This window comes from Muntiacus reevesi, chromosome 2 (genome assembly GCF_963930625.1).
Source record: "Muntiacus reevesi chromosome 2, mMunRee1.1, whole genome shotgun sequence".
NCBI lineage: Eukaryota > Metazoa > Chordata > Mammalia > Artiodactyla > Cervidae > Muntiacus > Muntiacus reevesi.
In genome coordinates, this window is record NC_089250.1 from 168,092,733 (window position 1) to 168,105,098 (window position 12,366).

The following is a 12,366-nucleotide window of genomic DNA, read 5'->3' on the forward strand; positions in this document are numbered from 1 at the left end:
GAAGTCTATCCTCAGACACCTGCCTGTTCTTAGAGGACAGGTTTCACTACTGGACCAAATACCATATTAAAAAAAAAAAATCATCTTTCCAAACACTGGGTTCTAAAACATTAGTGAGGAGTTAAGCTTATACACACTGCTGTACACACTACTTTTTCGGGAAACCAAAAGGAAGAATTACACGGTGACAAGCCTTGCTTTGCATGTGACCTAGTCAGAAGCTGTGGTTGCTGCTGCTGCTGTCACTTGAGTTGTGTCCGACTCTGTGCCACCCCATGGATGGCAGCCCACCGTCCCTGGGATTTTCCAGGCAAGAATACTGGAGTGGGTTGCCATTTCCTTCTCCAGTGCATGAAAGTGAAAAGTGAAAGTGAAGTTGCTCAGTCGTGTCTGACTCATAGGGACCTCATGGACTGCAGCCTACCAGGCTCCTCCCTCCATGGGATTTCCCAGGCAAGAGTACTGGAGTGGGGTGCCATTGCCTTCTCTGGAAGCTGTGGTAGAGTGTTCCAAATTATAAAAGAAAATATGATGTTTAATTTGTGTTTGTGCTATTTTTTTTCCCCCAAGAGGCTCAAATTATTGCAGATAAATTCACTATATAATAAGAATTAGAAGGGAACCAGAGGAGATAGACTCAACAAGCTGTAACCTGTGCCAAGGTCCTTTTGTTACGTGAACTGCTTTTGGCTTGCGTACATTAGTGATACTAGATTCCTTTTATTTGAGGTATAGTTGATTTACAATAGTTTCTGGTGTATTACAAAGACTTGCTGGGACTTCTCCTTTGCCCTTGGATGTGGGATATCTTTTCTTGGTGGAATCCAACATTCTGCTATAGACCCTTATTCAGCAGCGAGTTGTAATTTTGGAGTTCTCGCAGGAGAAGATGAATGCTCTAAGCGAAAGATGAAGAAGCTCTATACAGTCAGCAAAAACAAGACTGGGAGCTGACTGTGGCCCAGATCATGAACTCCTTATTTCCAAATTAAGACTTAAATTGAAGACAGTAGGGAAAACCACTAGACCATTCAGGTATGACCTAAATCAAATTCCTTTTGATTATACAGTAGAAGTGACAAATAGATTCAAGGGATTAGATAGGATAGACCGAGTGCCTGAAGAACTATGGACAGAGGTTCATGACATTGTACAAGAGCCAGTGATCAAGACCATCACCAAGAGAAAGAAATGCAAAAAGGCAAAATGTTTGTTTGAGAGGCCTTACAAATAGCTGAGAAAAAAAGAGAAACTAAAGGCAAAGGAGAAAAGGAAAGATATACCCATTTGAATGCAGAGTTTCAAAGAATAGGCAGGAGAGATAAGAAAGCCTCCTCAGTGATCAATGCAAAGAAATAGAGGAAAACAATAGAATGGGAAAGACTAGAGATCTCTTCAAGAAAATTAGAGATACCAAGGGAACAGTTCATGCAAAGATGGGCACAACAAAGGACAGATATGGTTTGGACTTAACAGAAGCAGAAGAGATTAAGAAGAGGTGGCAAGAATACACAGAAGAACTGTACAAAAAAGATCTCCATGACCCAGCTAACCATGATGGTGTGATCACTCACCTAGAGCCAGACATCCTGGAATGTGAAGTCAAATGGGCCTCAGGCAGCATCACTATGAACAAATCTAGTGGAGGTGATGGAATTCCAGCTGAGCTATTTCAAATCCTAAAAGATGATGCTGTGAAAGTGCTGCACTCCATATGCCAGCAAATTTGGAAAACTCAGCAGTGGCGACAGGAATGGAAAGGTCAGTTTTCATTCCAGTCCCAAAGGAGGGCAATATCACAGATTGTTCAAGCTACAGCACAATTACACTCATCTCTGATGCTAGCAAAATAATATGCAAAATTCTCCAAGCCAGGCTTCAACAGTACATGAACCATGAACTTCCAGATGTTCAAGGTGGATTTAGAAAAGGCAGGGGAACCAGAGATCAAATTGCCAACATCTGTTGGATCATTGAAAAAGCAAGAGAGTTTCAAAAAAAAAAATCTATTTCTGCTTTATTGACTACACCAAAGCCTTTGACTGTGTGGATCACAACAAACTGGAAAATTCTTAAAAAGAGATGGGAATACAAGACCCCCTGACCTGCCTCCTAAGAAATCTGTTTGCAGGTCAGGAAGCAACAGTTAGAACTGGACATGGGACAACAGACTGGTTCCAAATTGGGAAAAGAGTACACCAAGCTTGTATATTGTCACTCTGCTTATTTAACTTATATGCAAAGTACATCATGCGAAATGCCAAGCTGGATGAATCACAAGCTGGAATCAAGATTTTTGGGAGAAATATCAATAACCTCAGATATGCAGATGACACCAACCTTATAGCAGAAAGCGAAGAAGAACTAAAGAGCCTCTTGATGAAAGTGAAAGAGGAGAGTGAAAAAGTTGACTTAAAGCTCAACATTCAGAGAAGTAAGATTATAACATCTGATCACTTCATGGCAAATAGATGGGGAAACAATGGAAAAAGTGAGAGATTTTATTTTGGGGGGCTCCCAAGTCACTGCAGATAGTGACTGCAGCCATGAAATTAAAAGATGCTTGCTCCTTGGAAGAAAAGCTATGGCAAACCTAAACAGCATATTAAAAAGCAGAGACATTACTTTGCCAACAAAGGTCCATCTAGTCAAAGCTACGGTTTTTCCAGTGGTCATGTATGGATGTTAGAGTTGGACTATAAAGAAAGCTGAGTACTGAAGAATTGATGCTTTTGAACTGTGGTGTTGGAGAAGACTCTTGAGAGTCCCTTGGACTGCAAGGAGATCCAACCAGTCCGTCCTAAAGGAAATCATTCCTGAATATTCATTGGAAGGACTGATGTTGAAGCTGAAACTCCAATACTTTGGCCACCTGATGCGAAGAACTGACTCATTGGAAAAGACCCTCATGCTGGGAAAGACTGAAGGTAGGAGGAAAAGGGGACAGCAGAGGATGAGATGGTTGGATGGCATCACCAACTCAATGGATATGAGTTCGAGCAAGCTCCGGGAGTTGGTGATGGACAGGAAGGCCTGGCGTGCTATGGTCCATGGGTTCACAAAGAGTCAGACATGACTGAGCGACTGAACTGAACTGATATAGCAAAGTGGCTCAGCTAATTTTTTTTTTCAGATTTTTCTTTCCATTATAGGTTATTGTAAGATATTGAATATATTTTGCTCTACTGTATAGTAAATCAGTGTTGTTTATCTATTTTATACAAAGCACTGTGTATCTGTTAATTCCATACTCCTCATTTATGCCCCCACCCTGTCCTTTTCCCCTTTGGTAGCCCCAAGTTTATTTTCTGTGTCTCTTCCTATTTTGTAAATAATTTCATTTGTATTACATTTTAGATTCCACATGTTAGCAATATCCTACGATACTTGTCTTCCTCTGCCCGACTTCCCTCACTTAGTGTGACCATCTCTAGATCCATCCAAACTGCTGCAAATGGCATCGTTCCTTTATTTTTATGGCGGAGTAATATTCCATTGTAAATATACACTGTATCTTCTTCTAGTGATGTGGTATTTTATTGACCATGATAAAACTTTATGCAGTGGAGGACACATCTGACCCTGTGTCTAGTAAGGCTTATTCCCATCAGTCTGGGGTCCCTCCTCCTCCTACCTCCCCAGAAGTTACCAGTCTTTCCCATAAAAACAAAAATGTCTTAACCCACCCATCATCTCCCCCAAGCTCCCTCCATGCCTCCCATCTCTCCCCATCCTCCACCCGCTCCTGACTCTGGCTGCCGGCCAGCTCCTGTCTGAGCTCCCTCAACCCCGTCATAGGTTTTCCTTCTCCCATCTTAGCCTCTCTGCACTGTTGTCAGACTCCTCCATCCAGCCATTGAGTGATGGAGCTCCTCGAGTCTTGATGATTCTGTTGTCTCCCCTTAAGACAGCATTTTTCAGTATCAGCTCTTGTGCATCTCAGCCCTTTGTTGGGCCAGGCTACTTAACGGGCTGTTGTATTAATTTTTTTTTAGAGCCATCTGCCATAATGTAACCATGAACACAAACTAAGTGGCTTGAAGTAACAGCAATGTATTGTCTTCCAGTTGCAGAGACCAGAGGTTGAAATCCAGGCATCGACAGAGTTGGTTCCTCCTGGAAGCTCAAAGGGAGCGCTTCGTCCCTGCCTCTCTCCTCCCTTCTGGGGGTGGCCCCGTCCTTCGCCGTGGTTGGGGCTCCTAACTGCATCCTTCGTGCCCCTCAGCTGTGCCTTCGTCTTCACACGGCCTTCCTTCCTGTATCTGAGTCCTTAAAGGTCTCCTTTTCCTGATAAGGGTGCCAGTCACTGGATTTAAGGCCTGCCCTGTCCTGCATGACCTCATGCTAACAGGATTACTTCTGCAAAGACGCTCTTCCAGACACACTCTCATTCATGGACAGCAGAGGTTAGGGTCTTAACAGATTTTTATGGAGGACACAATTCAACCCACACCAGCCAAGACCAACATGCCTCTTTCTTTTCTTTTTTTTTTTCCCCACTGAAATAGAGTATAAGAAAGCATTAGAGTTCATGGCAGGTAGTAAAGTTAAGCGTTATTTCATGAAACTTTTGTGCACATATATTTATGTGTGTGCCGCTTAGTATATTTCTCATTTCAAGAAAATTTTTGAAACGTATTGATCTGCCTCTGAAGCCTTGGTTCACAGCACAGCCCTCCTCTTAAGGGGAAGGAGTAAGGCAAGCTCCCTGTCCTCCAGCCTCCCTGCCTTCTCTGGTCCATATACCCACCTGCCCCCCGCCACCTGCCACAGGGCCTTTGCACCTGCTGGTCGCGTCCCACCTCTGTCTGAATTACAGCTTTCCTTTTTCAAATCTTAGAGTTGACGTTACTCTCAGAGTGAGCCTCACCTGCAGCCAACCTGGACCCACTCCTCTTTTTCGTAATGAACCATGATCATGGCCCTTTGAGAAAAACTACATACACATACGTGCATGTCTTGGATGACTGTTTAATGTCCATCTCTGCTACCATGCTAATGGGTCCCACACAGCTGTGGATTGTGTCTCTTCTCTACATTATAGTACTGTTCCCATATTAGCCCTATGCTGGCCTCCAGGACATATTCAGTAAATCATGAAGCAATGAGTGATGCTTGCTGAACACATTAATGTCAGTGACCTTGGAAACCATGGGGAGGATGCTGTGAGGAGGCCCAGTCTAAGCTTCTAAAGGAAGGACCAGCCTGACTTCATTGTTTGCTCAGACAAACAAGGGCAACATCTCATTCTCCCCGAAGCCTGGGAGACATGCATTGTGCCATCAATACCCCGATATTGTAGATGAAGAGACCGCAGATCAGAGTGGTCAGGTCACTTTCCCAGTGTGCTCAGACCGGGGCTCGGTTTGCTGACCTCTCAGCTCGGACTGTCTCTGGTGGACATGCTGTTTCTGCTTCTTGGGGTGAAGATTCAGGATAGCACGTGCTGAAACGAGGCCATGGAGACCAGAGTCATGCTATTTTGGGTCAGAGCTATAGGCCTGGATGTGGGATCTGAGATCTACCCAGGCTCATATCTAAAGGATGCCTCCTGGGGGGCCCCTCGGACTGGACTTTTCGAGGTGCCCACGCACCGTGCGGGTGGGCACAGGGCATCTGGGTGTGGTCGGAGTGCCTGCTGACCCCAGCTTTGCAGAGACGGGCATGTCGTGTCACCAACAGGAATCTCTGCTTCCTCAGTGGGCAGGTGGCTGTGGGGACCTCTCTCTCCTCACCTGGTGGGCTTTACCGCAAGAATTAAATGAAACACACACTCCTTAAGGGATGGGACGGTGCTGTGCTGTGACCTCTCTGGTCCTCAAGGTGTGGGCCGGGCGGAGGAACAGGGATCTGTGGGAGTCTGCAGACTTGCAGTCTCTTCTCCTCTTGCCCTGTGACCTTGGCCAAGTCATCTTGCTCCTCCGCCCCGAGGACTAGCTCTGTTCCCTCAACCATCAGTCTTCAGGATGGACTCTTATGAACCTGAAGCCCGCCAGCTCTGGATCCCAGGTCCCCTACACTGCAGCTGTCTCTCCTCCTTGGGAGATGATATCCGAGCGGTTCAGGAATCCCTCCTAAGTTCTGGTGACAGCTGTGACTCCATTTGTGGATTAGGCTGAAATGTGTATGGATTCGTCAAAGCCACCTGCTTTATTAAAGCTGGAGAAAAGATCAGTCTTGCTGCCGGGGAGATGCGGTCCTGTCCTTCACCTTCGAGCTCTTTCACCTCCTGTACCAGCCTCGCACTCCTGTGTCTTACTTGACTATTAAAACGGCATTTTTAGCATCCTTATCCAGGAGGCCTAACTCCCATGAGGGATATATGCTCAGATCTTTGCTCATCCTCCCTGTTCTCAAATACTTGTGAAGACGCCTACTTTGCACAGAGAAGATGGTGAAGCGGAACTGATCAGTGTAACGCAAGCAGCCTTGAGCCCACACCGCCCCCAGCACTCAGCCAACACTGGGAGCAGGGATGCTGTGTGGAGAAGCAGGGTGCGGGGCTGGCTCCCCTCTCTGGTGGTCCCTGCGTCAACTCCATCGCTGGATGAGGGCTAGAGACATCCATCGGGTCCCTCCTGGTGATCCAGACCAAAATGGTGACATCGCTACAGCTGGGTTACCTTTCTGAACCTCGGGGTTTAACCTGAATCAGTGTAAGACCTGAGAGAGGGACTTTGATCAGGGCCAGGGAGGCTCGGACACTGGTGGAGATCAGCCTGGATTTCCCCACTCGTGTTTTCCAAGAGCTACAGTTCCAGACTGGGAAGGAATGGCTTGGCAGTTGCAAGGGTCTTCAGAGCTCGTGTTAGTAGCTGACAGCGCCCGCCCCGGGACCGGCTGTCACCTCCCCTGGGCCTCTGGCTTCCCACTTCGCTGTGCCGCAGTCTGAACACCTGGAGGCAGGGGCTCGGGTACTGGCATTCTTGGGGTCCTCCCTGCGATGCTGTGCTCCCCGATACCCCAGACATGCGCTCTGCCAAGAGGCAGCTCATCCCCCTGGACAGCGAGCATCCCCTCGGCTTGGGGAGGAAGCATCTGCACTGGATGGAGCTCGGTTTTCCCTCCCCAATCCTCCTCTCCTGGCAAATGCTGGGAGGATGGCCTTCCCAGTCATCACGCAGCCAACCGCCTCCTCACCTGGCCTGGGCTGCTGGGACCCCTCTGTCATTCCTAGGGGAGCAAAATGGGGATGAAAGACAGCTCTTCAAGCCTCAAAAGGAAGCACACTTTACTGGTGCTCAGATCATGTGCCCCTGGGGTATTTTGGGGTGCCAGCTAGATACCGAAGGGTGGCCGGGTCCCTGCTCACTGTATCTTGGTGGTGGGCGCAGACCTGGGCAGAGAGCCCCTCTCTATCACCAAATTTACCTGCCCCAGCGCTGGGCAGTACTGCATTCACCTCGGAGGACCGGCTTGTCCTCGGAGGAAGGGTGGTAACTCTGCCCACTCTGATCGGTTTCTCCACGTGTGCAGCCTCCTGGCACCTGTCCGACTGCGATGTTCCCAGGGTTGACTTCTCCAAGGCGAGCTGCGGAGTGTGTTCATCTTTCTTGGCTGTGATGATCACAGGGTCTATAGTCCTTTCCTGCTGGAAGTGGCAGACAGGTGCTTAGGTCACACGGGACTCTGATGAAAGGTGGCACCAGCTGGGGCTGTTGAGGTACCAGCCCAATCTCTGCCTCTGGAGTCACAACTCGGTCATCCGTTATCAGAGCTTTCCTTCCCACGTCAGCTGACACGGGGATGCATGGGGCAGGCGCCGATCCACAGCTGCGACGCTGCAACTCTGTGGGATAATTTTGCAAATTATTATTTTTAATATAATCAGCCTTTTCCTTAGGCAATAAAGGGAAACGTTAAATTGCTCACAAACTAATAAAGGTTTATCTTCTGAAGCATCAAATTCTGTTTACTCATGAAACACACACCCCCTCTGCTGACCCACTGGGAAGAAAATTAGCATTTATTTTCCCAGGGTAAACAAAAACAGGCGGAGGCGGGGAGGAACATTTGTTGACATCTCTTGGTGTTAAGTCCTTCCTTACATTGAAAATGATGAAGAAGGATGGGAACTGGGAGCTCCACGGAAGAGGCCTTCCCGGGTCTGATTGCCTAAGACTCCAGGGTTTAATTTAACATGTGAGACCTGTTTATTGTGTGCCGGGCTGTGCAGTGTCATCTGGTGTCTGGTGCCTAGATGCTAATGATATGCATGCAAAGCAAACTCCCCCTCAGGCCCAGGGACCAGGTTCTCTTTCTCCTGCCATGAGCGATTGAAGAAAGGAGAGTAATTTCTCTGCACCGTCTCCCCCATGTTTCCAGAGAGGAGAGGACCTTATGTAATCCGTGGTGATGGGAAAGCAAGGTTTTTGGCTGAATTCCTCCTCCTGCAATTCCTTTCAGGGGCAGAAGAAGTTGATGCTTCAACACCCTCTTTATCGGCCTCAGGGATGGGGGACTTTCGTTGCATGTAAAAATAATCCAAGTCTGGACTTCCTGGTGGTCCAGTAGGTTAGGACTCTATGCTTCCAGGGCAGGGGTTGCAGGTTCAAAAACCTGATCAGGGACCTAAGATCCTTCATACCACATGGTGCCGCCAAAACTAAAACTAAATAAAAATAATCCAAGTCTGATGTTCAAATGCTCCATGGAGTGACTCAGTGCTTTTCCTGTCACTGGTTTTCAGGTATGGAGATATGCGGAGACAGATCGGCTTCGAGATCAGAGACATGTGGTACAACCTCGGTGAGTAACTGGGATTTCAGGGCATCGTAAGTGAACATCATGAGTCAGTGGTGGGCAGTGACGCTAGCCCCATCTGTCAGCTTTGTGGTATATTAAAAATCCAAACAACTGCTGGCTACCTTTTGCAGCTAGTGCTTTCAGGGAATAAGAGGTGGGAGACCACAGTAAGGGGAAGGAAATCTGATTGTGGAGGAAACAGAAAAGTCAGTAGCACGCCCTCTCTCATGTCAGGCAAGCACAGCTCTGCCTTGGAATGCTTGCTTCTGGGTGTCACTACCGTTTCCTCCATTTTCCATGAATCAAACCATGTAGCTCATCCTACTGGCATGCATGCCATCACCTACTGTATTCAGTTTCACATAATCTACCTTCAAAGGGGTTTATTTGCCAGCTCAAAACTGGGCTCTTGTCTTTAGGTGGTGGTAGGATGAGTACCTGTGCAGTCAAAGCAATCAGGGCTATGTGTGTTTAAGATAAGAAATGAACATAGGCCTTTTATCACTATAAATTCCCTCTACCTGTTGCTTTTGCTGCCTCGCCAAGTGTTGGTATGCTGTGTTTTCATTTTTCATTTGTCTCAAGATAATTTTTGATTTCCTCTTTGATTTCTTCTTTGACCCATTGGTTGTTCAGGAGTGTGGTTTTAAACTTCCATGTGTTTGTGAGCTTTCCAGTTTTCCTTCTGTTACTGATTTCTAGCTTTATTGTGGTAGGAAAAGTTGCTTGGTATGATTTCAATATTCTTAAATTTGTTAGTGGTTTTGTGACCTGGCGTGATATATCCTCAGGGGCTCCTTGTGCACTTGAGAGAAATGTGCATTCTGCTGCATCTGCTAGATGAAATGTTCTGTCTATGTCAGTTAGGTCCATGATCTGTAGTGCTGGCAAGAAAGATCTCCACTAAACAAGCCAGCGTTGCGCTTCAAGGACCTTAGAAAACAAACAAACAAAAGCTTAGAGTCTGCAGAAGGAAGGAAATAATAAGGCTTAGGGCAGAAGTAAACAAAATAGAGGACAGGAAAATTCATTAAAATTAAGAGTTGGACTTTTGAACAGATAAACTTGATAAACCTTTAGCTGGATTACTAAGAAAAAAAGGAAAGGAGACACAAATAAATAAAATCATAAGCGAAAAAGAAAACATTAAAACTGATGCCACAGAAATAAAAGGGAGCATATGAGACACTATGAACAATTATATGCCAACAAGCTGAATAATCGAGAAGAAATGGATAAATTCCTAGAAACATACAACCTACCAAGACTGAATTATGGAGAAATAGAAAGTCTGAACAGACCAATAATGAGTAAAGAGAATCATCTTACAACAAAGAGAAGTCCAGGACCAGATACCTTCACTGGTGAATATTACCCAACATTTTAAAAAGAATGAATGCCAATCCTTATCAAACTTTTCCCAAACATTGAAGAGGAGAGAATACTTCCAAGCTCATTTCATGACATGAGCATTACCCTGATGCCAGAGTCAAACACACTAGAAAGAAAACTATAGGTCACCATCTCTGATGAAAACAGATGCAAAAATCCTAAATCAAATGCTAGCAAACCAAATTCAACAGCACACTGAAAGAGTCATACCCCAGGATCAAGTAGGGTTTATCTCTGGGAAGCAAGAATGATTCAACACATGCAAATTAGTTAAAGTGATACACTACATTGATTGGATGAAGGATAATAAGTAAGATTATCTCAATAGATGCAGAGAAAGCATTTGAAAAAATTCAAAACTCTTTTGTGCTAAAAACTCAACAAACTTGGTATAGAAGGAATGTAACTTAAACATAATAAAGGTCATATATTGTCAACTAATGTCATACTCAATGATGAGGAACTGAAAACTTTTCTCTAAGGTTGGAAATAAGACAAGATGCTTACTCTCACCCCTTCTATTCAATCTAATACTGGAAGTCCTGGCCAGACCAGTTAGGTAAGAAAAAGCAGTAAGAAGGACCCAGATCAGAAAGGAAGAAGTAAAATTATCTGTTTGCAGATGATATGATCGTATATGTAGAAAACCCTAAACACTCCACCAAAAAGTATTAGAACTAATAAATTCAGGAAAGTTGCAGAATACAACATAGAAAAAAAAGTTGCATTTCTATACATACTATCTGTGAAAGAAATTAAGAAAATAATCACATTTATAATAGCATAAAAAGAAAAAAAAAAGAAAAGAAATAAAATATTTAGGAATAAAATACACCAAAATCAACTCATATTATGCTAAAGACTTAAATATAAGGCCTGAAACCCAAAACTCCTAAAGGAGACCATAGGAGAAGAACTTTTTAACATTGACCTTGGCAATGATTTCTTGGAAACGACACCAAAAAGTCAAGTAGACTACATCAAACTAAAAAGCATTTACACAACAGAGGAAGGGAAAAATAGAATGAAAAGATAGCCTATGAAGTGGGAGAATAAATTTCCCAACCCCAGGTCTGATACGGGATTGATATCAACAATATTTGAGACACTCCTACAATTCTATAGCAAAAATACAAACAAATGCAAATAAACCAATTAAAAAATGATCCAATGACTTACATAGACATTTCTCCCAAGAAGAGAGACATATGGCCAACAGGTAAATGAGAAGATGCTCAACATCAAGAGTCATCGAGGAAATGCAAATCAAAACCACAGTGAGTCATCGCCTTACACTAGTTGGATGGCTGTTATTAAAAAAAAAAAAAGATAAACATAGGTTTGCAAGGAGGTAGAGAAATTGAGACTATTGTACACAGCTGGTGGGATTGTAAAATGGTGCATCCACTATGGAAAACAGCATGGAGATTCCTCAATAAATTAAAAATAGAACTGTCCCATGATCCAGCAGCCTTACTCCAGGTTCCTTATCCTGATGAACTGGAATCAGAATCTGGATAAAATATGTACTCCCATGTCCACTGCAACCCTATTCACAATAGTCAGGTATGGAGGGAACCTGTATGTCCACTGACGGAAGAACGGGTGAAGGAAATGTGGTGTGTGTATATGCACATTGAGATACTAATCAATCTTGAAAGAGAGAGAAATCCTGTCATGTGCAAAAGGAAGACCCCGAAGACTGTTGTTAGATGTGAAATAAGCCAGTCATAGATGGACAAACACCCCGTGGAAATGTGGTGTGTGTATATGCACATTGAGATACTAATCAATCTTGAAAGAGAGAGAAATCCTATCATGTGCAAAAGGAAGACCCCGAAGACTGTTGTTAGATGTGAAATAAGCCAGTCATAGATGGACAAACACCCCGTGAGTCTTCTTACATGAGGTCTCTAAAGGAGTCAAACCCCTTGGAACAGAGAGCAGAGGGGTGGTTCCCAGGGGTGGGGGTAAGCCGGGGGAGCCATGGAGGTGCTGATCAGAAGCTGAAATGTGTCCATTTTTGCATGATGCATGCATTCTGGAGATCCGCTGTTGTACATATTAACGTACAATTAACGATGCTGTATTGTATATGTAAAAATTGAAGAAGGTAGATCTCATCTTGTGTACTCTACAATAAAAAAGAGAAGTAAAATGATAAGATATTAGCACAATGAAAGCAATTTTATTAATAAGAGAATTAATATAACAAAGAAATTCTCTATT

The 12,366-nt window shown here is 44.5% G+C and overlaps 1 protein-coding gene across 2 annotated transcripts in view; it reads left to right on the top strand.

Moving 5' to 3' along the window:
• The window catches only part of DOCK1 (dedicator of cytokinesis 1), a 545,628-nt gene that overhangs the window by 440,195 nt on the left and 93,067 nt on the right, over positions 1-12,366 (top strand). For both annotated transcript variants that reach the window (XM_065923534.1, XM_065923535.1), the window contains exon 32: positions 8,690-8,748. In XM_065923534.1, coding sequence (XP_065779606.1) covers positions 8,690-8,748 — 59 coding nt within the window. The remainder of the gene's footprint in view (positions 1-8,689; positions 8,749-12,366) is intronic.